The sequence below is a fragment of the Pelodiscus sinensis genome, chromosome 27 (assembly GCF_052426305.1).
Source record: "Pelodiscus sinensis isolate ZL-2025 chromosome 27, ASM5242630v1, whole genome shotgun sequence".
Taxonomy (NCBI): Eukaryota; Metazoa; Chordata; order Testudines; family Trionychidae; genus Pelodiscus; species Pelodiscus sinensis.
Window position 1 is genome coordinate 3,912,994 of NC_143078.1, and position 25,232 is coordinate 3,938,225.

The window sequence follows — 25,232 nt, forward strand, 5'->3', positions numbered from 1 at the left end:
GATGGCGGCAAATGCCATGAATTTTGGGAGGGAGGAGATCTTCTAAATGGAAAGAAAAGTGAAGGGAGAGAGGATGCTGGAGGGAAGGAAGGGAAGGAGTAACGATGCGAAAGGTTAACCAGTTAACCAGTAAGCATCACTCTTAACCGGTGATAATTGCTAGTTCCGGTTAACCAGTGGGGGCTGGAGCAGCTGGAGCAGTTAACTGGTGAAATACTACATGTAACTGGTTAACCAACTGAATGGTATTTTACATCCCTAGTAAGGCATACAGGGCAGGGGAGAAGACGGTCAAGTATGGAGGGTGCTACGGGGAAAAGATCGTGAGTGAGATGGAGGGCGAGGGCAAACAGCCAATCAGCATCGGGCAGAGAGAGTTCTGTCAAAACTGTCAAAAGTTTCAGCTGCTCTACCTATCTGGAGTCTCTGGCTAGTTCCACTGTGTAGTTCCTCCCCCCCCCCCCACCCACCCCAAGGTTTGGGATAGGAGGGCGACAGGCTAGGTCCTAGTTTACCCAGAGCATGGGGCAGTCTTTGGTACACTTCTCGGTTAGGAGGTGCAGGGGGCAAGGATGTGTTTCTGGCTGCGCCATTTTACTCCCTTCTTCCAGGGCAGCTGTCCCTGCTTTTGAATAGATGCCATTTTCTGGGTTGTTTTACCACTTTAGTTTAAAATGGGCTGTTTCTACAGCTGTTCCTGCAAGGACACTCCCATGTTAGGGTATTTACAGAAAGTGACCACAAAGGGTGCGAACACAGCTGACGTGAATCCATTTGGAAATAGGGATGAATATTCACAGAAACAACTCTGTCAATAGCCACATAGCTCTCTTATTTTAACGGTCTACCTGCAGATCTACCTGCAACTCTCCTGGTTCTGGACTTTTGTACAAACTAAAATCAAACCAGAAGCTCCATTCAGATCTGGTGGGAGCAGCGGCAGTTCCATTAATTGAGAGGTTTTGTTGTCTTCAACAGAGCAGTGTCAGGTTTGAATTTGACCTCCAGTTTGTGTCACTTTCAAGCAATGTGGAATAGATCCGGGGCTGATCTATGGTTTTCCATTGAAAACCCTGCTAGATTTCATGTGTTTCCTGACAAACCCAGGCAACGAATGGCAGATTGAGGGTAAGGGTCTTCCTTTGAGTTGTTGGGCTTTGTTTATACCCCAGACTTAGGGATACATCAGAATCTCTCTGTGGGTCAGGAAGGAGAAGAAGGAAGGTCCAGTAGTTAAGACTCTAGCCTGGAATTTGTTCTGTTACACACCCTGTTGCTTGGGTTCTTTGGTCTAATTCCTCGCCATTTGTGGTGGATGTGTTTCTGACACCACCGCGAATGGTGAAATTCACAAATACTGGGAGCCCATGGCTCCTGACTCCCTTGGTGAGTTTGGCAGGTGCAGGGAACTCGCTACAGCTGCTGGGGGCCACTGAGAATTCATCGCGTCTCAGGTCAACTGTGGGGAACCAGGGGCCGGTGTGTTCCTCATGGCTCCTGGTCCCCGCTAACCCACCCCCAGGCCAGGACAGTAGACCCCTGCGATACGATGAGCCAGGAATAGCGTTTCCATTAATCATGAGGGTCTCCTGTGATAGCACTGACCTATCATGGTGAAGATCTAACTCTGTGCTAAGTTCAAGGGTCGTCAGTTAGTCTGCGTGTCGCTCTGAAGCCTAGAATGTTTACTGAGTCAGTGTGAAGTAACGAGCCAGCTACAAGCATGGCTGAGAGCTCTCAAAGGAAGGAGTCTCATTTTGCCTGCTCACGATCAGGTGTACCACCTGCCAGCCATGGTCCTCCCTCTGCTGGGCCTTGTATTCCTTGTTTAAACCGTTTTCCCCAATTTAATTTTATGGACTCCCCTGCTGCTGCTTTGTCAAACTTTGTTTATCGTATTTCCTGATTGCTCTGACCCTGCACAGTTGTGGGGCCCCCTGAAGTTCCTGTTTATCTCCATCTCTAGAAACCAGTCTGTGATGGATCCTTTGTGCATACCCCACAGTGGCCCAACTGCTGTGGCATTTCATCTCAGTTTGCTTCTTGAATTACACTCTCAAATTAAGGGATGAACTTTGCTCCGCTTGACTTTCCACCTACTAACCTTTCACCCACTAAGCTGTTTGCTCGGCCGGGAGCAGAAGAGGCTGGACTAAGCTGTCGCATTTTAGATAAAGGCCTTTTCTGTTCACCCAAATAAACAGCCCCACTGGCTGATGTGGAAGAGACTCACTAACGCTGAGAACGGGTGGGTAGAGTTGGTAGGATTTTTTCAGCAACAAACTTTGTATTCAAAAGATTTGTTGCAACCAAAAGTTATACAAAACATGTAGGCTCAGGATAGGGGGAAACAGCCCCCAAGGTCAGGAGAAAGACAGGCGAGTGTTCCCCATCAGCCTCTCCAGGTACAAATTCCAGAGAAAAGCTGGAATGCCACGAGGCAGGCTTGGTTAAGCATCGCTTAGGCTACACAGGTTATAAATGCTTTGGGGTAGGGATTGTGTGTGTGTATTAGTCAGCGTGTCTGTGTCGTGGCCAGTACTATGGGGCGCTGGGCCCTGACTGGGAGTTCTCCAAGCACAGTCATCATACAAATAAAGAACAGTAAAAGTCGAGTTTCTTACTCCTTCCAGAACTCATGGGATTTATGGTCTCATTATGTGCTGAGTACTTGGACTTGATGCCAGAGCAAATCTCTGACTAAGGACATTAAAAACCCACTAAAATAGTTAACCAGTTAAATTATTTGTTTAACTGGTTAGCCATTGGGTGCTGTTCCAGCCTGCTGTGCCACAGGTGCGGTCCAGCCAGCCGGGTAACTGGTTAACCTCTTTCATCCCTACCTCCAACACCTTTTGGAGCTGGCTGACACCTGCCAGTCCTGACAGAGGCAAGTGCATTCACATGCTGCTCAGGCCCATGATAGGCTCCCAACAACAACAATCACCTGCCTCATGAGTAGCTGCTTTTCGACTCTTTGGCCCAAAAGCCCCTAAACTCCTCACAAGTTGCGTAGTCAGTGAGTGGGAAGCTGCCTTCTCAAGTATGGCCCATTTATCTGCACCGTGTACAGTTTTCAGTCTTGGGTGGCTTGTTCGAGTCTCAAAGTTTCGTGTTGCAATGCTGGAAAACTCCTATGTTTTCCCTTAGGCTACGTCTACACTACGAGTTTTTGCAGCAGAAAATATGCGAATGAGGGACTCATTAGCATAAATTGTGATCTCATTTGCATATTTTCTGCCGATCCATTTTTGCACTAGGGGTTTTTGCGCAAAAGCAAGCAGTGGGGCCATTTTGCACAAAACCCCCTTTTTGTGCAAGATCCTTATGCCTCAAAAAAGGAGGTATATCGATGAGATTGCGACTTATGCTAATGAGTCCCTCTAGCATATTTTCTGCCGCAAAAACTCGTAGTGTAGATGTAGCCTCAGAGTTTGGTGGTGGCCAGCAACATGAGAAAAGGGATGATCTTTACTCACTAAGCTCTCTTCATCTCTGATATAATAGAAAATGCGGGTTTATCTCACATCTTCAGCGAGGTTCTAGGAATAGCCCAGAGAGTTTGCAGCAGCATTTAGTTTCCATTTGCTACAGAATCTGCAGGCCCTTGCCCACAGTCCAGATCTGATCTTTGTCTCCTTTTTCCTTCCAGTGGAGGATGAAATGCTGCCGATGTGACTCCCGCATACCTCACGCTTACAACAGTCACCGGGTGGAAAATGTACTTTCCTCCAAAGGACACATGCACTGGTGGCAGTCCCAGAATGGTCAGTACTGGATTCTCTTCCAAGCTGCTGGGATGCATCCCAGAACCTGCAGCTGCTTTTCCCAGACACCTTGTGGGTGTGATCAGTCACATCTTGGGGACTGCCAGCCAGTGTTACTTGGCTTTATACATAATGGACCACTTATTAGCATAACGACAAGTCTCCATTATGGACTGCCATTATACATGCTTGGCACATGGTCTGCTAGGACCGTATCTATAGCTCTCAATACAGCTGCTGGGAAAATGGGGTTGGGAAATCAGCTTCAAGTCCCTGCTCCCTGTCCTAGGCTGCTGGCTGTCCTAGGCTGTTTGTGGATTTCCACTTCTCTGGAATTCCATTCTGCACTTGAGGCCTGAACTACACTATAGGTAGGAGAAAGTTGAACTAAGATATGCAACTTTAGCTACATGAATAGCGTAGCTGGAGTCGACGTACCTTAGATCGGTTTACCATAGCATGCCCACTATGGGAGATTGATGGGAGAAACTCTCCCGTCAACTTCCCTTACTCCTTGCAAGCTGGTGGAGTACTGGATTTATGAGGGTATGATCAGCGTTCGATTTAGCAGGTCCTTACTAGACCCGCTAAATCGAACCCTGGGAGATTGATCTCCACAGTGGCAATCTGCCAGTAAGTGGAGATGAGCCCTGAGAAACCATCTCAACAAAATGTTCATCCAAACTGATAAATTTCTACCAAAATTTTCTGTTTTGACAAATTGGCATCTACTGATTAAAAATACCCAAAACATTTAAACAGGCAATTCCCCACCAGCAGCTCCAACCACAATGGTGAAAGTTCTCACACGCACCTTTGATATAAATAATCCCACTGAAATCCAGGGATGTTTGTTGAGTTACACCAGCTGAGGATCTGTTTCCACGAAGTGTGGATCTGGATTTGGATCTGGACCGGAACAGTCTCAAAGTGGTGGTTTGACTCTGGGCCCCAGTAGGAACCCATCACTGATAAAACCAGAACAAGAGTGATTTAGAAAGCACCAGAAGTATTTCCCCTGTGGCTATTAATGATGGAAATACCAAGGAGAGGGTTGTGAATTCAGCATACAGGGTTTTGGTTTGGGCAGGTTATGGGGAAAGAGGAAAATGAATGACCTGGCTCTGATGGGTCAAGGTTTTGTTTCTCTAAAGTCCCTGTGGTCTGCAGCTCTCAAAAATTGTCCTCTTATGTCTCCTCAGATGTGAATCAGGTTTCCTTGCAGCTGGATCTCGACAAAAAATTCCAGCTCAGCAACATTCTGCTAGACTTCCAGGTACGTGTGCAACTTGCATTTGAGTTACTGGGCTGCAAATGTTGATGGCAGGGGCCCATAGGCCCTTGCAAGCAGAGAAGAATGTAAAAACTACAGCCCCCTCCACGCTCCGGATGAGACAGACAGACAAATAAATGTCTCCCTCTTGGCATGAGGGCACCAGTATATATTCTGCTCCTTCTAGAGCTCAGTTTATTATTGTTTTAAAAAGTTAATTTGGAAAGTGAGTGTAAAAACACTCACCCCACACATGTTTCTTTGCTTGTTTGTTTGTTTGCTTGCTTGGTTTTTCTTTTCTTTTCTTTTCTTTTCTTTTCTTTTCTTTTCTTTTCTTTTCTTTTCTTTTCTTTTCTTTTCTTTTCTTTTCTTTTCTTTTCTTTTCTTTTCTTTTCTTTTCTTTTCTTTTCTTTTCTTTTCTTTTCTTTTCTTTTCTTTCAGTATATTTGTATCACCCATAAAGAACTGGCTGTTTTCTAGAGGTGACTCCGCACCCAGCTTCCATGATCTTCCATGGGTGCATCCATATTGGTTCCTGATCAGGCCAGCCAACCAGCCAGCAGGGAGGCCACAAGCACTGGGAGATGGGTTGATTTGGAGCAGGCTCTGGCTAGGGGCAGTGGCGAGGGAGCGAGCTGGCCCAGGCCGGGGAGGCTTTGTAGAAGGAAGTAGGGCTGTGAGAGGAGAAGGCAGTTCTGTTGTGGGGAGGAGTACGCTTTCTATGATCTGTGCCTTCTTTCCCCCATCCCCGCCCTCTCTCCTCCAGGCACCTCTGCCAGCCGGGATGCTGATCGAGCGCTCCACCGACTTCGGCAAGACCTGGACGATCTATCAGTACCTGGCTTCTGACTGCACAGCCGCTTTCCCACAGATCCCCCAGGGCTCCCCTCAGAGCTGGCAGGACGTCCGCTGTCAGGAACTGCAAACCCACCAGGGGCACCCTCTGCACGGGGGGAAGGTATGATGTACGTGATCCTCCCTGCCTCAGGCCCACAGGGAGGGCCAGATTAGTAGCCTGCCAGGACCCAGAAGACCATAAGCTAGAGCAGATTTCAGCCACCCTCATCTTGGATAGGGAGGGGTGCCCCGTGAAGACTTGTGTTCCCGGCATGCAGTGCTCTGTCTTGATCCCAGCATTAAGCCCTTGGGAGCCCTTGGGAGCGTTGCATACCAGGAGATTCTTTGGGCTGCATTTCATATTCAACATGAATACAGCGTGGGCTGATTATGGAACCTCTGGTTGCTCATGGCCTATGGATTGGAACCTCCATCCCTGGAGATATTTAAGAGCAGGTTAGACAGACACCTGTCAGGGATGCTTGGCTGTGCTATTAGGGCAGGGGACTGGACTTGTTGAACTCTCGACGTCCCTTCCTGTTCTAAGATTCCATGATTGGTGTTGGCCAACCCTGCATGTCATAGAGTCACAGGTCAGAAGGGGCCCACATGATCAGCTCGTCAGAGCCCCTGAGTAGCACCAGCCATGGAATTTCACCCAGGGATCTGTGCAGTGGAGGGAATTGTTCTTCTCTGTTGGATTAAAAGGAAAGCGGGGAGATGTGAAAAGGACAGGAGAAGCTAGGGAGGGAGACTGTGGCCACTGCGGGCTGTTGAACGAAGCACCGCTCTGTGCTTGACAAATGGAAGAGCTCGCCTCCACCCTCTAGGGCTTCTTCAGACAATAAAACACGGGAATGTTTTTGCCCTAGTCATGTAGTCATGTAGTCCGGGAGTCAAGCCAACTGATTGTTCAGCTTCCTTATTGTGCCAACATGGAAAAAACGCAACATCCTGTAGCCAACTCCCTTTCCAACATCTCGCCTTCCCAACTCTCCAGTAGCCCCATCTCCTTCCAAGTAGCATTCTTTGTCCATGCATGGAGTACCATTCGGCACTGGCACCACCCAGCTGCAGAGATCCTTCCACTGATGTCCTGTCCAGTGGTGAGACTGGCCAGTGACCGGAGAGAGTGTTCTTGGGGAAGTAGAGAGTGAAGGCACTTTGGGTACATCTACACTTGCTCCCTATCTCGAGATAGGGATGCAAATGTAGAGTACCAAAATTGCTAATGAAGCGCGCGATTTAAATAACCTGCGCTTAATTAGCATAATCGCGTCTGGGTGCCATTTTGAAATCATGTTATTGCGAAATAAAACACCCCGTGTAGCAGCGTTATTTCGAGAGAAAACCCTTCTCTCCATACAATGAGGTATAACAGTTATTTTGAGAGAAGGGTTTTCTCTTGAAATAATCCTGCTACATGGGGTGTTTTATTTCTCAATAATGCGATTTCAAAATGGTGCCCGGACGCAATTATGCTAATTAAGCGCAGGATATTTAAATCCTGCGCTTCATTAGCAATTTCGGTCCATTACATTTGCATCCCTCTTTTGAGATAGGGAGCAAGTGTAGATATACCCTTAATGATTTGCAGGCAGCTGGGCATTTTGGTGGCATTCTTGCTAACTCCTCAGCAATGGTAATCCGCTCTCCAGCATGGTACTTAGAAACTGCTTGTCTGCAGGAAAGGCAGCTCCAGATCAGACATTTCATTGTTCAGATGGTTGGTAGGTGAAAAGAAAGACCCATATTCTCCCCTCCCCCCTTTAACCATCTTAATTGTTGCTTCTGTGTTCTTCTCCTAAGGTCAAATTCAACCCCCTGGATTTGGCAGCCGGCATCACCACATCTCACAGCCAAAGCATTCGTAGTATGCACATTTCCTCATTTATATTTTGGGGGGCAGGGGGATTGCAGGGTTGCTTAGGCTTCTGCATGCTACAGATGTGCAAAGGGGAGGGTGATCGGCCTTCGGGTCTAGCGAAGCACCCGGTGGCATTAAGTCAGCCTTTGCAAAGCTGGGCAAGATGTGGCACGGTCAGGTGCTGTTTTTGAATGTTGGTGGCGGGTGCGCTGCTCTAAACAATGAGCCCACAGAGCAGTAGATGTCTCTGTGCGATATCCCCCAGACATGCTGCAGGCCTGCCGTGGAGACATATTTCCCAAGGGGAGGAGAATAGTTTAGTCTTTCTTCTCCCTGGCCTCTGTACCGATGCTGCCAAAGAAGGGGCCCAGCTGACACCTGGTGTTTTCTGCACCAGGCACTTCCCTGCCCTGCTGCTCTGTGACTTCATTGCTGCTTTCTCCTCATTTGTCCTCTTCTCCCATGCAGACCTGGGCGAATTCACCAACCTGAGAGTGAACTTCACTCAACTACAGCACCTGCCCCACCAGGGCTACCGCCAGCCCAGCGCCTTCTACGCTGTGTCCGAAATGCAGGTGCAGGGAAGCTGCTTCTGCCATGGACACGCCGAGCGCTGCGCCCCCTCCAGGGACCCCAGTGCCGTGATGCAGGTGAGAACACAAGGGAAAACCAGGCGGCAAGTGATTCGATGCGTCGGTTCTCAGTACCATGCCTGGGTTCTGCTCTTAACACCAGGCTCCGGCCCCAGTCCTGACCTCCTGTCCTTCACACTAGTGCCAGGGACAGGCAGTGGTGCATCAGAGCATGGTCAGCACTTAGAAGGGAGGACCCCTTACCCCAGACCCCATCCCAACTGAAGGACAACATCAGTGCATGTTGCCTGAGCCAGGAGGACATGTGGGGTGTGTGTCTAGCACTCACCTGGGCTCTTTTTTGCACAGGCAAAGCAGGCTGTGGTTAACGTTTTAATGCTCAAGGAGGAAGGTGGAAATGCGCAGGAGGTCCTGCTTGTGGATTGCATAGGTTCTTCCTCCGAGCAAGCTTACGCTCCAAACCAAAGTCATGTTGCGTTTCCGTCGCAGCGGCAATTAAACTGCTGTTGCACGTCCACGCTGTGGTCTTTATGACGACGGTGCGTGTCCTCCCCAGGAACGTTGACACCAACTTTACTGTTGGTCTGAGGCATTGTGGGATGGCTTCTCAAAGGCAGCAAGTTGTTGTAAACAATGGAGTGCGTTCCCCGACTCTGCCTTGACCTATCAACGTCGACCTAAGCGCTTATGCCTCTTGTGGAGATGGAGTAACGTTGGGGTAGGGGTGAGTTATGTCCGCAGGAGAGACATTTTAGTGTAGACACTTAGAATTCAGTTGACATAAGCCGTCTTACATTGACCTAACTCTGCAGTGTAAATCAGGGCTCAAGGACAGGACAAGAAGCAATGGGTTTAAATTACAATGAGGGAGGTTTAGCTTGGACATTGGCAAAAACTTCCTAACTGTCAGGGTTGTTAAACACTGGAATAAGTTGCCTAGGGAGGTTGTGGAATCTCCATCACGGGAGATATTTAAGAGCAGGTTAGACAGACACTTGCCAGGGATGGTCTAACGGTGCTTGGTCCTGCCGTGAGGGCAGGGGACTGGACTCAATGACCTCTCAAGGTCCCTTCCCGTCCTAGTATTCTATGATTTTCTATCCTGGGGCCATTGGAAACCTGCACTTTCCCTTGCTCCAGAAGACCATTCCTAAATGACATTCAGCATTAAAGGCTTCTGCCTGCTGCTGTATGTACTAGTCCCCTGCCATGAGATAGTGTGTGGCTGGGGGGAATTGGTGTTAACAGCATTAGGCCATTTCTACAAATAATTCCTAGAAGCAGTTTCCCCCACTGCTGTGATCCGGCAGGCTGACAGGAAGAAGAGGCCTTGTCGTCTTTGTCAGTGAGCCTCAAGGGAGGGGAGGAGGGCGAGGAGTGGGGCCAGGGCCAGTTGCTACTGCCAGCGTGGCAGGGGTGTGTGTGTGTGTAAGGCCAAGTCTACCTGGCACTGTACAATGCTGTCACTTTCTGGCCAGGGCTGTGAAAAAACACCCTCTCCCCCAGACCCGGAGCGCAGCAAGTAACAGTGCTGTAAAGCCCCAGTGTGAACCAGGCTACAGCGCTGAGGGCCACGCTACCGGTGCTGGGAGCTACTCCCCTCACGGAGGTGGTTCCATAGAGCGCTGGGAGAGCTCTCTCCCTGCACTTGTGCTGTGGCCGCACTTTCAGTTTAATGTGCTGCCCTGACTGTGCTGCAACCTGGTAAGTGTGGACAAACCGTAAGAGACAAGAGGGATAAGACACGGGAGCTAAAGACTGGCTGCGAATGGATTGTGCAGTTGTGTTTCTCTCTTCCAGGTCCACGGACAGTGTGTGTGTCAGCACAACACCGCCGGCCCCCACTGCGACCGCTGCGCAGCTTTCTACAACGAGCAGCCTTGGAGACCAGCAGAGGACCGCAATCCCAACGAATGCCGGCGTACGTCTGTCCTCTCTTCCAACTGTGCTCACAGGCTTTTCCTCTCGCCCTCCGCTGCTCTCACCGAACCCAACAGAGCTGCTGGGCTCTGTTACTACGTAACTCTGGTCATTGAATTTAATCCCCTGGGTTCTTCATTACGTCTCATCGACGTTGAAAAATGGGCAGCTCCCCCGATTAGACCTACGCCAGAGTGAATGGCTTCCCCTCTCCCTTGCTGTCTGTGCTCAGTTCGGAAAAGCACACCCAGCTCTGGTGGGTAGAACTAACGTGGAGGCTGAGGACTTTCCGAATCGTAAGAAGCCAGTTGCATCACAGTAGTTAGAGAGGGGCAAAAATCCGGGTCCAATCATCAGAACAGCTCAAGGGTTCAGAATAATAATGGACCTTGAACCCAAACCACTGGCTTCTGCACAGTCAGTCCCAGGAATGTCTGCTCCTGTGATTTATTGTACACTGCGATGCCATAGGATTGCTGGAGTGCCTAGAGTACCCCCATAAGGATCAGGGCCCTGACACGCTGGGCAGCCCTCCCTGTGCTCCAAGGAGCGTTCCGTCTTGGCAACCGCCTTCCTCAAAGGCATCACTAGAGCCCTGAAATTCTGCACATACCCACTTTCTAGCCGTGCGTATCCACAGCCGCGGGTGGGGATGCAGCTGTCTGTGGCTCATCTTTGTGGCTACAGATGTGGCTGCAGATACACATTTGAATCTAGAACCCTGCAAATTTGCAGCTACCTTCTTTGTATCTGCAGCTCATTTTTACAGCTGCAGAAGCAGATGCGGATGCAAAATGTTGTATCTGTGCAGGACTCTAGTCATAACCTGCCAGTGCCCTTTCCCAGTGCGAGGGTATGGTGAAGTGATTGTGAATGTGATGCACAAGGATGGAGTGCCACCTAGTGCCTAGCTGGAAGAACTTCAGCTGCTGGTAGTTCCCAAAGGAGCAGCACTTATATGGCGTGTTCCTTGCATACTAGAGTGCAATTGCAATGGTCACTCGGAGACGTGCCACTTTGACCCAGCGGTGTACCAAGCCAGTGGTGAGGTGAGCGGGGGTGTGTGCGACGACTGCCAGCACAACACCGCCGGGAGGAACTGCGAGCTCTGCAAGACCTTCTTCTTCCGCAACCGGCGGGAAGAGATCACCCACCCGGAAGCCTGTCTGCGTAAGTGGCATCCCCCGGGAAGGGCTGGCCCTGCCCCACTCTCCCCATCTAGTGATGGCTCCGTGGGCTTCTTGTTGCAGTTGTTTAAGAATTGGGTGTGTGTGTTTCAGCATGCGAGTGCGACCCGGATGGCACGGTGCCAGGGTCCGCCTGCGACCCTCTGACCGGGCGCTGCGTTTGCAAGGAGAACGTGCAAGGGGACCGCTGCCATCTCTGCAAGCCCGGATTCACTCAGCTCACCAACGCCAACCCCCTGGGATGCCACAGTGAGTGAGCACGCAGGCAGCCACCCCTTCCTGCAGGGCGCTGGGGTCAGACACCAGCGACCGGGCTCCATGCGGGGGCAAGAGGGAGCTCTCTGGCCTGGGTTATGCAGGAGTCCAGATTTAGTGATGAAACAGTCCTTTCTGGCTGGGAAATGAACGATCTGTGAAAGCAGATGCGCACGTTGGCATGGGGAGCAGGCGGCTTTTTAAGAGGGTGGGGAGCAATGTTCCCTCTAAACTTTTTCATGCCAGTGTGAACTTTTCCCATTCCTGTGCAGAATAATTTTAGGTGCACTGAGGCACGTGGGAATGTGCACCACCACTAGAAACAAAAATAACCCCAGCCGTGTGCACTCTGTTAATCAGCTGGGTGGCATCTGAATCTCTCCTGAGTGGCCACACAAGCTCACAGCTTACAGGGAACACTGGTGGAGGACACACACTTGTCTAGGTCAAATCAGAATCACCCTGAGCTTTCCGTCGGTGCTTGAACTTGGAGAGGTGGCCTCCTGATACATGCTGGCTGCCTGCTTCTAGGGGCATGAGAGAAAAGTGGGTCCAACTAGTGTTCCCTGTAAACTGTGCACTTGTGCGGCCACTCAGGAGCGATTCAGATGCCGCCCAGCTGATTAACAGTGTGCCCACAGCTGGGGTTATTTTTGTTTCTGGTGGTGGTGCACATTTGAACATGCCTTGGTGCACATAAAAATATTCTGCACATGGATGATAAAAATGAGAGCATACTGGGTCCAGCCCAGCCCTTTTACATGGCTTCCTGGAAAGTGCTGAATGGGGTTTGCTTCTAAGCCAGCCTCAGTGTGGGGCTTGCAGAACAAAACTCCCACCAGCGAAGGCTTTCCAAACCCAGCCCCTGCGGCGGTCGCGCCCCATCCAGTGGAAGGTGTCAAGTCACAGGGCCAAGGGCCCAACAAGGTTGTGGATTCGCTTCAAGACAGAGTTGATTAGGGATAGAAAGTTGCTTTTAGTAATCCCACTACCTCACTGCTATTGCAGGCTTAATACTGACAGATGGTTACACCGCTACTGCAAAGTAATGCAACCCATCAGCACAGGCAAATCAATGCATAGAAGTGAGCAACAGGCACTGGGAAATGCTTATGCCCGTGTAGGTTTGCGGGGAATCCCATTCCGGTCATCTCACGCCCAGCCACAGTGGACGTGGCTCCGGCTGGGGGGATTCAGGACACCCTTCAAGGTCTAGGTCCCTGGTGAGACTCAGTGGGCATGGCGTTTCCTACACTAGTTTTACTACAGTTGTTTACCGGGTGTGCACGTACCTGGCTCAATGCCATTATTATCACTTGTATGAGCTGGGACCAAGGCCAAACTTGTTTATGGCTCAGTAGTTTCCCAGCTCAAGGCATGGGTTAGAGCTGATAAAGACCGGCTGCTGTTTGGGCTTGCAGGGTCCCAGGCTATGCTAAGATAGGTACAGCAGGGATGGAAACTTCCATCCCAGGCCTGCTAAGCTGCAGGACCCACATGTGGCTTTGTGACAGAAGGGAGCAGGTTTCTAGTTGGGCTACAGGCAGCAAAAGGAGGCATGAAGCCTGTTCGGATGGGCATCATCGGCTGACGGTGCCGAGCGTTGGGGGTGTCACGCACTCACGCTCGTGCGTGCTCACAGAGGCACAGGGCCCTAACTAGTTAATTTTGCTCCTGAGGCAAGACTATAAAATTGCACCCCCTCAGGAAATGGTGCCCCTAAGGAGTGGCCGACGTTGACCGTCCTCGGCGTGGGCGTGGGCGCTGACGTGGCGCGAGGCACGAGCAAAAAGAGCTTAGTCACTCCTGTCTGAAAAGAATTTGTTTTCTGTGTTATTTTTCTGCGCTCCCTCAGCGATGCGCCCGAGGCAAGTGCCTCACTCGCCTTGCCCTTGTTACGGCCCTGCCGAGACAGGACCTCCAGAGGCTCGTGGGCCCCTCACTACTCCAGGCCTCTCGCACTGGGTTCTGCGACGGGCCTCAGAAGCTGCTCAGGACAGCCCGGCGCGGGGGCTAGGCTGGCTCTCTGTGCCAGCAGGTGGCAGTGCGGGCTTGCTTTTGTCCTTGGCATGGGGAACAATGTCCACAACAGACTGCAAGAAATGACCTCCCTAGATGGGAGAGGGAAGAGAACAGGGGCACAGAAATTTTGGAGCCAGAATCTAAATGTCATGGTGCAATCTCTGGCTGGACGCTGCTGTATTAAACCAAGTATGTGTAGAAGCTGCCTCTTTTTGCCTCTGAATATTGGGGGAAAGCCAGTGGAGACCGTATTCCTGTGCTGCCATCCTCTGAACTCATCCCCCTCTTATCCCTTCCGTGTGAGCTCTTTTCCCCTTATTTATTGTACACTGTGATGTCTTAGGAATAGGGTTAGAATAATAATGGACCTTGATCCCAAACCACTGGCTTCTGCACAGTCAGTCCCAGGAATGTCTGCTCCTGTGATTTATTGTACACTGCGATGCCGTAGGATTGCTGGAGTGCCTAGAGTACCCCTATCAGGATTAGGGCCCTGACACGCTGGGCAGCCCTCCCTGTGCTCCAAGGAGCGTTCCGTCTTGGCAACCGCCTTCCTCAAAGGCATCACTAGAGCACTGCGCTTCTGCAGATACCCACTTTCTAGCCGTGCGTATCCACAGCCGCGGGTGGGGTGCAGCTCTCTGTGGCTCATCTTTGTGGCTACCGCTGTGGATATAGATCTGTATTTTGCTTCTAGAACCCTGCAGATTTGCGGCTACCGGCTTTATGTCCACAGCTCATTTTGCAGCTGCAGAAGCAGATGTGGATGCAAAATGTATCTGTGCAGGACTCTAGTCATAACCTGCCAGTGCCCTTTCCCAGTGCGAGGGTATGGTGAAGTGATTGTGAATGTGATGCACAAGGATGGAGTGCCACCTCGTACCTAGCTGGAAGAACTCCAGCTAGTGGTGGTTCTCAATGGAGCAGCATTTATATTCCCATATATATATGTGTTCCTCCCATAGTAGGCTGCAATTGCAATGGTCACTCGGAGACGTGCCACTTTGACCCAGCGGTGTACCAAGCCAGCGGTGAGGTGAGCGAGGGTGTGTGCGACGACTGCCAGCACAACACCGCCGGGAGGAACTGCGAGCTCTGCAAGACCTTCTTCTTCCGCAACCGGCGGCAAGAGATCACCCACCCGGAAGCCTGTCTGCGTAAGTGGCATCCCCCGGGAAGGGCTGGCCCTGCCCCACTCTCCCCATCTAGTGATGGCTCCGTGGGCTTCTTGTTGCAGTTGTTTAAGAATTGGGTGTGTGTGTTTCAGCATGCGAGTGCGACCCGGATGGCACGGTGCCAGGGTCCGCCTGCGACCCTCTGACCGGGCGCTGCGTTTGCAAGGAGAACGTGCAAGGGGACCGCTGCCATCTCTGCAAGTCTGGATTCACTCAGCTCACCAACGCCAACCCCCTGGGATGCCACAGTGAGTGAGCACGCAGGCAGCCACCCCTTCCTGCAGGGTGCTGGGGTCAGACTCCAGCGACCGGGCTCCATGCGGGGGCAAGAGGGAGCTCTCTGGCCTGGGTTATGCAGGAGTCCAGATTTAGTGATGAAACGTTCCTTTCTGGCTGGGAAATAAACGATTTGTGAAAGCAGATGCGCACGTTGGCATGGGGAGCAGGCGGGTTTCTGCGGGTGGTGCACATTTGAACATGCCTTGGTGCGCCTGCCTTGGTGCTGATGGTGCTGAGCGTTGGGGGTGGCATGAACTCCCACTCTTGTGTGCTCATTTGGACAGAGGTAGGGGCTCCAGAGCCACATGGGCCCCTCTCTGCTCCGGGCCTCTCCCACTGGGTTCTGCGACAGGCCTCGGGAGCTGTTTAGGGCAGTGCGGGCTTGTTTTTGTCCTTGGCACAGGGATGAAATTACTTCCCTAGATGGGAAAGGGAAGAGAACGGGGCCCCCCGGACATAGAGGTTTTGGAGCCAGGACCTAAATGTCATGGTGCAATGTCTGGCTGGACACTGTTGTATTAAACTAAGTATATGGCACCTGCCTCATCGACCCCTGGCACAGGGAGGGGTGCAGCAGCTGCCTCTTCTTGCCTCTGAATATTGGGGGGAAGCCTGCGGAGACCTTGTCTCTGTGCTGCCATCCTCTGAACTCATCCCCCTCTTGCGCCCTCTCTGCGCAAACATCCCAGGTACCGAGCAGCCAGCCTCTCCGCTTATTGCAGGTCGAATGACCGCCCTGGCTGAACCAGCCTCTTTGCCTTTCAGAATGTGCCTGCAACCTGCTGGGGACGCGCCAGGACGCGCCCTGCGACGACGAGACGGGGAGATGCGTCTGCCTGCCCCACGTGGTGGGCACCAATTGTGATCAGTGTGCGGCCAATCACTGGAAGATCGCCAGCGGCCAAGGCTGCGAGCCATGCGACTGTGACCCTCGCAACGCCTTCAGCCCCCAGTGCAACCAGGTACCCACCCTGGTTTCATCTGAGGGAGCCATCTTGGCAGCTGCCGTGTTGGACCCCTGGGCATGGCCAGGCCTTGTGCGAAAGGGCACGGTCGTTGTATCTGTTGTCACGCTGCCAGGGAGCACTCTGGGCCCCTTCGGTGGCTGCTACAGTCTCGTCCCAAACTGCACCTCAAGCATTCATGACCCTGGATGTGTAGCAGCACAAGTAGCTTGGTGCTGTGGGTGGGATGATGGTTCAGGATGCTAGACTAGGATTTGAAAAATATGTGTCGCACGTGTGTCCTTGGGCGAGTCACTTAGTCTTTGCGTGCCATGGTTCCGTCTCTAAAATCAAGATTACAGTGCTCAAAGAGGAAAAACATGTTAACAGTTAGGGTGCACTTCAGATACAACATAAGAACAGTCCTACTGGGCTTTCACAATAGTATCTGAAACCGCTATGACTCAGAAGAACTGATCAAAGATCCATCTAGGCCAGTCTCCACTCTTCTGACAGTGGCCATTTCCAGTTGCCCCAGAGGGAATGAACAGGCTAGGGATGGTTCAGTGATGCATCCCTTGTAGCTCATTCCCACTTCTGACAAAGGCTAGGGACCCCATCCCTGCCAATCCTGTCTAATAGCCACTAATGGACCTGTCCTCTACAAATGCACATAGCTCTTTTTTGAACCCTGTTATAGTCTTGGCCTTCACAACATCCTGTGGCAAGGAGTTCCACAGGTTAACTGTGCATTGTGTATGCATTACAGTAATAGAGATCATATAAATACCATAGACAGATAAGTGGAGGACAATAATATTAATTAGAATGAGCTGAAATTGTATGAATTTCAAAATTTTGATGGACTTTTTATGGGAGAAGAATTAGGGGAAAAAATCAGCACATTGTTTGCAGTTTCCTCTTCTTCCTCACTGTTTTTCAGTCGGCTCTAAAAAGAATCCTGTCAGTGCAGCTGGGCCAGCTCTTGGCTTGAATGGATGTTTCTGGGAAGCGAAGGGGGCTGGCTGGTTTTGTTAGAACAGCAGAAGGCTGTCACAAGCAGCAGTACATGCCAGTGCCCCTGTGGTGTAGCACCGTGACACGGTATAGTGCCACCAAGTGATCACAGAGCTGAGAGCGCTTATTAAATGGCCTCTTCTTGCCGGTTTTTCTTTGGAACACGCCTCTCCCCCTTAGGCATGGGCCACGTGTATTTCTAAAGCACCCTGCAATTGTCTGTAGCCCATCATGCCCTTGGTAGAATGTCACAAGGCAAACTGGTAATTACCAAGACTAAGCCGTCCTAAAGAATTGCTATTTAGCAAAGAAATCCTAATAGGAGCTGTTCAGATGTGTGGGAAGGGGGTCCAATTATTCTCATTAGTCAGGGAGAGGAGAGCAAGGAAAATTCAGGTTACATACCAGGAAAAATAGGCCCATTCTGACACTCCGAGATGAGTCTCAAAACCAAACAATGGGGGCCAAGCTTTGTTGGGCTTCAGACTTTGAACCCAGATCCAGTGTTTGTGGTGGTTTTCTCTAATCGACAGAACCAACACCTGAGCTTGGAACATCTCGATCTTGGGGCTGTTGGAAACCCGGATTCAAGTAGTTAATGATTTGTGTGGCCAACGCCCCTAGGCACTAGTGGAGACAGTTGCCGTCTTATGTTAGGCGTTGCCCAAACATGTAATAAGACATTCCCTGCCTGGAAGAGGTTACAGTCTAAACAGAGGATACTGACAGAGGGAGGCTTATTATTCCCATTTTACAGATGGGGGACTGAGGCACTGGGAGGCCAAGTGAATTGTGTGTGTGTGTATCGGGGAGGGGCAGGCAGTCACAGTAAATCTGTGGGAGAGTATGGATTTGACCCCAAGTTTCAGCCCTTGTATGGGGCAGGATAAGCTCCTGCAAAATCATCTACTCTGAAAGCAGAGCAGGCCGGCGTTTTGGCCTTAATCACAGCCCCTGTGTTGGAAGAGAGGAACGTGCAGTGAATTAAGCATCTCACACTGGACATAGAAGACTGTCGCCTGATACAGTTGTGAGAACGGGGCCTTTCTGCAGCTCCGCACAGCCGGCCGTGCACAGTGGAAAGCGAGGGAAATGAAACGCAGTGTTGGTTTGTTCCTCTCCTCTCCCCTGGGTGCTGCAGGGCTCAGAGATACGGAGGGTGATTCAGAAGCTGAGTCAGGCTGTGGCCACTAGTCCCAGCAATGTAGGGACACGTTTCTAAGGACTCACATTTCCCTCCTTGAAAACAGCTGACAATCTCTCCCCATCCCCCGCCCCCTCCACATACAGTCAGTGTGGGATGTGGTGCTGTCCTGCCTTTGCATTGTCTCCAGTCGGGAAGGCCTGCATTGCCCAGTGGCAGCCGACCCCCAGCTCCGTATTCTTTGTGTCTCGCCCTGGGCCTAGCAAAGATTCTGAGCCGCCGCGTCGGAGCAGAAGGGTTTGGGTCAGGGAGAGCCTGCCCTTCGGTCTCCATGGAGCAGGGAGGAGAACACGCAGCAGCGCTGCCATGGGATCTGTGCCAGGGCTTTCCAAGATACATGGCAGGAGCAGAGTGCTCAAGCCAACAGGAGTGGAGGTGCATCTAGGGATGATCTAGAAGAGACGGTGCTTGGTCCTGCCGAGAGGGCAGGGGACTGGACTCGATGACTTCTCGTGGGCCCTTCCAGTTGTAGTGTTCTATGGTTCTATGATTCAGGCACTTGGGTGTGCCTAAGTTCAGTGTTAGGGCCCTGCAGTGGAAGGGAGCCACTCAGAGACATGACACGGAAGTGAGAAGGGGAAAAACTTGGGCTGAAGATGTAGCTGAGTCTCCCTTGGGAAAGGATGGGGTTGCCATTGCCAGGAACTCTGCACCCCTGCTACTAAGAAGACTTTGCTCAGAGGTGTGATTTGCTGGTTCAAGAACAAGCGAGAGAGGGCTTCCTCCTGTCCCCGACAGACGTAGTTCAAAGCTGAGTCCACTCTCATGTGCCTCTCTTGTTGCAGTTCACAGGGCAGTGCCAGTGCCGGGAAGGCTTCGGGGGGCGGACATGCTCTGCTGCCCAGCTGCAGATGTGTCCACATGGCTCCTACGGTGATGCCAGGACAGGATGCCGAGGTGTGTACAATCGGTTTCTAGCACTGTTTTTTAGCCCCTGGGAAATGTGTTTCTAAAAATGTCTAGCTGCTTTTGGCAGACAAGGACATTCCTCTCTGGAACAGCCTTCCTGTTTCTCTCTGCTCCATTTCCAGTTCCTCCATGTGTCTAAGGCCCTGTCTACACTGGCATGTTTTGTCGTCAAAACTCACTTTTTGTTGTCAAAACAGTGAGAGCGTTTATAGTACAATGCAACTTTGTTGGGAAAAACATCCTGTTTTGGCAACAAAAAATTTTCAGCCCTGCGGGAGACTTTTGTCTTTTCCCCTCCCTTCATTGTCGACAAAGAGCCAGCATGGACTTGTTGCTTGTTTTGTCCAGACAACTGGCTTCTGCCAGTATCCCACAATGCCTTGCCCTAGTGGCTCTGCTCAGTGTTCTGTGAGCTCTGCTGTCCTGCAGGCATGCACCCCCTCCCCTTTCAAAGCTCTGGGAAGTGTCTGACAGCTGAGTGAGCTGCTCCATTTGGGGAAGAAGCAAAGAGAAAATGCTCCTGTTCTGCCCTGCTAGGGACACAGCGGCAGGCTGCTGCTGCAGGAGGAGGGCTGGAGAGACGGCTGTGCTGCTTTGACATTCCTCAGCACAGCGAGCTCCCATCGCTACGAGGGAATCCCAAGAAGCGCAGGGATCAGCTCTGCTTTCCCACCACACTACGTAGTGGGATTCTTACCCACACTGCATTGCTCTATCTGTTGACAGGGAAGCTAGCCATGTGGCCAGGAAATGTCGACAATGGGAGTCAGAAAAACTGGTTTGACTAGTTTTCACTTTTGGTGACTTGTACCTCGACAGCACTTTTACCACCAACTCTTCTCTGTGTAGACAGAGCCTCCTGCTGTCTTGGCCTGCCTTTGTCTCTGCATGCTGGGGCTCACCACACTAATTCCTTTCCTGAGAGGACCCCTGTAGGGGCAGTGGAATACCAAGGAGATCTGATTTAGCAGCGCTGCTTTGCCTGCCACAGGCATTCACCTCTTCCTCTCCACCCCACAGAGTGTGACTGCAATTTCCAGGGCACGGACGCGCTGGGGTGCGACAAGACCACGGGCAGCTGTCTCTGCCGTGCTGGGTTTACCGGGCCTCGGTGTGACCAGTGCGAGCGGGGCTACTGCAGCAATACCCCGCACTGCGAGGCATGCCACCCCTGCTTCCAAGCCTACGACAGCGACATTCGCCGCTTTGACCTGCGCCGAGCCAGCCTGAGAAACTCCACCTTGCTACTGCAGCTGGGAATGGGGGGAGCTGGCTTCAACACCCTCATCGCAGAAGCAAAACACAATGTGCAGCAGATCCAGGACATCTTCAGCAACCCCCTACTGACAGAGCAGGGCTTGGGTCAGGTGTCCAGCATGCTCACTGCGATCAGGTAAAGAACTGCTCCTCGCTGGCACAGATGACTCACTCACAGTGCCCAGACCCCCACAGGAGCCTCTGCCAATTGAGCTAAAGAAAGAATTCCCTGGGCTGGCTGCAGTAGTAGGCTCTTATCCTGGGTGGCTCTGCTACTAGAGAGGGGTACAACATACAGACTTAGGGTATGTCTAGACTGCATCCCTCTGTTGGCAGAGGGATGAAGATTAGGCAGGTCGACATTGCAAATGAGGCAGGGATTTAAATATCCCATGCCTAATTTGCATACAAATGGCCGCCGTGTTTTGCCGACTCAGCACTTTGTCAACAAATGCGGCAGTCTAGAGAGGGATCTGTTGAGACAGAAAGCCTTTTTTGACAGATCCTGTAAACCTCCTTGCAGGAGGCATAAGGGATCTGTCGAAAAAGGCTTTCTTTCTCGACGGTTCCCCCTCTAGACTGCTGCATTTGTTGACATAGTGCTAAGTCAGCAAAACGTGGTGGCCATTTTTATGCAAATTAGGTACAGGATATTTAAATCCCTGCCTCATTTGCAATGTCGACCTCCCTAATCTGCATCCGTCTGCCGACAGAGGGATACAGTCTAGACATACCCTTAGTGTGTTACACATTTAATCCCACTTAAATTTTTGCCTGTTCCTCTGTTTCCAATAGCTCTGCTTGGCCCAGTGATCACAACATGTGGAGGTCCTGCCAAATATGTTCATCCTGCCAACTTACAGGTTGAATCTCTCTGTTCCAGCAACTTCTGTAGTCCGGCATGATTGTAGTTAGTCAGATGTCCACTTATCATGGATGTGGCCAAGTTTCCCACAGTCCCATAAAGTTTGTTTGCAGCCACCAGTCCTGGCTCTCAGTGTTCTGTGCTTCTTACGTCTATTTCACCCCTAACTGTCTTCTAAGAGCCCAGCAAGCAGTGGAAGTGTAGGTGATGCTGCTAGACAATACTGACTTCCTGTGATCTGGCAAATTGTCTGGTTTGGCACTGGTCAGGTTCTGAGGGTGCTGGACTGGAGAGGTCCAACCTGTATCTGTCTCTCTAATCCACAGAGTAGAGTAGATTGTGAGCCCCTCATTCCCTCTGTTTGCATAGGCCATCCCAGTGAAGTTGTGGCCCAGGAGGATTAGGCAGAGGAGGTGGAGAGGCAGTGCTGACCTAGGGTGGAGGACACTTGGGTTCCATTCCGAGCTTTGCCACCAGTCTCCTGTATAATCAAGAGAAATCTTTTCCTCTGCTTAAGCCTGTTTCCCCTGGCACCTTTTGTCAGGTATCTATTCAGATGGCGAGGTTTTGGGGTAGGGATTCTCACCTCCCTTTCGCTGTGTGTGTGCAGGGCCTTGCACGATGGGGCCCCGATCTCCACTGAGGTCTCTACCTGAGGTACAGATTTCACCTCTATAAACAGATTTCACCTCTCTGCTCCGGCAACATCCATGGTCTTACCGGACCTTGGTGTTCCAGGGTCGGTGAGTCCCAGCATGCTGCAGGCTGTGTGTGTGTGGTGGAGCCCAGCATGTAGCTCAGCTGGGCTGCTGGGGGAATCTGCCACTCTGCCTTTGTGGGGGAGTGGGATCCAGGAAAACCAGTGCATGGCTCAGCTGAACTGCAAGCCAGGGCAGTGGGGGAGGAACAGGAGAGCCAGAAATGATTTCCCCAGGTCCAGCAAAATCCCGCATCTGGGACCAGTCAGGTCCCCAGGGTGCTGGGCTAGGGAGGTTCACCCTGTACACCTAAGACAGACAGATGGCGTTCTCTTATTCATTTTATTTTCTCCTTTCTCGATTCCAGGCGGCAGGCTCAGGGTATAAATCCTTACCTACCCTTTGGGGACGTCATCTCTCTGGCCAATGATCTTGAAGTCCTTGAGAAGAGACTGATTCTCATTAACGGGCAGTACCAGAATAAGAAGACCCAGTTTGAAGCCAGCCGCATTAAAGACCTTTTAGGTAGGCAGTTTTGGCTCAGTGCAGTTGTACTCTACCATCAGTGGTGACTTGACTTCTGGCTGTTTTTCCACCAGTCGGATGGGTGAGGAGCAGTTAGGATCAGCAGATAGTCATGCAGGTCAGAGATGCTCTTTATATCTAACCTCCCAATTTTGCACCTATAGCTGATAGAATTTGTCTCCAAAACTTAGGCATCAGACAGGTCAGCCACAGGCAGGTGTTGCTACCGGTATCTCAGCAGTCTAGCTAATTTCTCTCCCAGACAGTACACACTTTCTTCTGGATGCTCAAGGAGCTCCTCTCCTCCCAAAAGACAGCCCAAGCTTAATTAAAAAAGAAAAACAAAAGCCCCTCTGAGCATTTGTCACCGGGATGGAAAGGGAGTTGAACTAATGAAGCTTTTGCACAGATGGAAGAGGTGATGAGGTAGGAAAGAGAGCCAGGTGGCTGTGAGAAACGGTTGGGAAGAGCTAATTAACCCTTGTGATGATAGTATTGGTGGATTGCCTCCATCTCTCTGTTACAGCTAGTTCCCAAAAGATTTCTTATTCGTTTCTACTTTCCCTCATTGACTCATTGCGTTGTGTAGTTCCATTGGGGTTTGCTGGCAAAACACTGATCGGAAGCAGCAGAGAATGACCTCTGAGGCTTATGGTAGATTCCATCTGCTTCGGTAGAGATCTGTCTATAACAATCTTGGGCTGTCTGAACAAGGGCTAGGCTCTGGCGGCTCCCTTTGAGGGCTCAGATGGGACACGTCTGTGGTTCTGTAAAAAGAAGAAGCAGGACTCTTCTTGTCATGACTCCAAAGAGGGCCTCCCTTCACCAAGCCAGTGGGGCACATTGGTGGGGATGGATGGAGAACTTCCGAAACTTAGTGGCTTCAGCTGGAAACCAAGAAAAGCCTGATGGTTTGTGGTGAGCTTCCCTTTGAGAAGTTGGGTTCAGCTGAAAGCTGCAATTTCACCCCACATTGTCAACCCCAGGTTTTACCGGGGGGTTGTTTCAGTTTGAAGTGAGTTTGCTCTTTCGTTGTCCTGTAAGGGTTCCTCCTTGTCCTCCCTCTGTGCTCCGGATCCTTTCCTCCCAACGGCCGCTTTGTGCTGCTCCGCTCCAGCGAAGGAGAATAACCACGGAGAGGCACAATGTTCCTGCAGACGCTTCTGGGCCATCTGGCTTCTAGTGGAGGGTTTCTGTCCAGGGGAACATGGGAATGGCCAAGGAATGGCTGACTCGTGTGACGCCATGCTACCAGGACAGTCTCTTGTGGTCCAAACTAAATGGGCATGAGATAGAGCAGCCTCCTCCTCCTCCTTCTGCCCCATGGACTACTCTAGGCCCTTTCTGTCCGCAGGATTGGAGTGAGAAATCCATAGGCATACTGAGAGCAGCTGGAATGCAGCCCGCAATCGGTACCTGGATTTATTTTGATCTGGTTTTTGTTTGGCACACAAGGGAGAGGGCAGTTGGCAGGGAAGCAATCAATGAAAAGGTCATTAATCTCTGTCCTCATGACTAACCGCTCTCCCAGCATCCTCCCCCATCTCCACCGCACATTCCCCGGCTAGGGAAAATCAATCCCCTGGTTTAGGGAGCCCTGCTGCATTGATGAGTCATGAAAACCATTCACGTTGCGCATGGTTTGATTCCTGCAGGAGCCTTCCAGACTGTCAGCTCTGCCTACCAGAACTCCACCAACGCCAACCATCGCATAACAGGGACTTCCAGCCTTCTGGCTCGATCCAGGGAGAACCGGAGAACAACGGAGAGTCTGGAAAGCAACTTTACAAACCACACCTCCAGGCTGGAAGCCCTCCGGGGCGAGATGGCCTCCTTCCCCAACTTGACGCCCACTATAAACAAGGTGACTCAGGCGTGGGTCCTGCCGCCGGCCTGGAATGGGGAGGTCAAAGCCTCTCTGGCAAAGGACAGGCCGACATGCCGGAGCTTGCTGCACTTGTGCTGTGGTCACTCCTCTGGTTGCAGGGTCGGCCTAGACTGGGTTGTCTAGGAGGTGCTCGTGTGTAAGACATGGCGGCAGTGCACACAGGGTAGAGGGCCCAGCCTGCCCGACTCCAGCGTGACCCAGACAGCCTAGCATGGTATCCTGGGGTCTCTAGCAGGGTGCATCATTCTGCCTTGTTTAGTGTGTGGGTCCCGGGGCTGAGGCAACGTAATAACAGACACCAAGGAACTGCCTGGCCTCTCCACCAGTGACACTTTCCCTCAGCGGCTCCTACTGCATCCTGCCCCTGGCTGATTTCTGGTCAAGGTTTCCTTTTCTTTTCCTCCCCACGCTGCTTCTGCTATCGCCATGGAGACACACGGCAGCGTCTCTGGATGCCTGTTGCCGTGGAGACCATCACCCATTCCTCTCACTGCGTTTCACAGCACCACAGCCATCCCCAGGTGAAATATCCCTGCCCATGGCAGGAAGGGGGAAAATGCCAGTCCCTGCCTCAGTACTGAGTCCTGCCGGCCTGCTCCTCTCAGCCGCCTCACTGAATAGACCCCCGTGATCATGAGAGGCGGTGACATGTGATCCCGCCCCATTGCCACTCACACACACACACGTTCCCTAGGACTTCTCAGACCTCTGTACAAGCCAACCCTGCGAGGTACAGGGCATCACATAGAA

The 25,232-nt window shown here is 51.5% G+C and overlaps 1 protein-coding gene across 7 annotated transcripts in view; it reads left to right on the forward strand.

Moving 5' to 3' along the window:
* LAMB3 (laminin subunit beta 3) overlaps nt 1-25,232 on the forward strand; it is a 55,049-nt gene that overhangs the window by 16,001 nt on the left and 13,816 nt on the right. For 4 of the 7 annotated variants that reach the window (XM_025182444.3, XM_075910037.2, XM_075910035.2 and 1 more), the window contains exons 4-18: nt 3,653-3,767; nt 4,970-5,043; nt 5,807-5,998; nt 7,687-7,750; nt 8,213-8,394; nt 10,138-10,258; nt 11,239-11,427; nt 11,538-11,693; nt 14,687-14,878; nt 14,989-15,144; nt 15,941-16,137; nt 19,126-19,237; nt 20,270-20,642; nt 22,437-22,594; nt 24,250-24,458. In XM_025182444.3, coding sequence (XP_025038229.3) covers nt 3,653-3,767; nt 4,970-5,043; nt 5,807-5,998; nt 7,687-7,750; nt 8,213-8,394; nt 10,138-10,258; nt 11,239-11,427; nt 11,538-11,693; nt 14,687-14,878; nt 14,989-15,144; nt 15,941-16,137; nt 19,126-19,237; nt 20,270-20,642; nt 22,437-22,594; nt 24,250-24,458 — 2,490 coding nt within the window. Of the gene's footprint in view, nt 1-3,652; nt 3,768-4,969; nt 5,044-5,806; nt 5,999-7,686; nt 7,751-8,212; nt 8,395-9,815; nt 10,042-10,118; nt 10,259-11,238; nt 11,428-11,537; nt 11,694-14,686; nt 14,879-14,988; nt 15,145-15,940; nt 16,138-19,125; nt 19,238-20,269; nt 20,643-22,436; nt 22,595-24,249; nt 24,459-25,232 lie in introns of those variants that run through there. The other 3 variants (XM_075910038.2, XM_075910039.2, XM_075910041.2) reach the window with 3 other exon arrangements.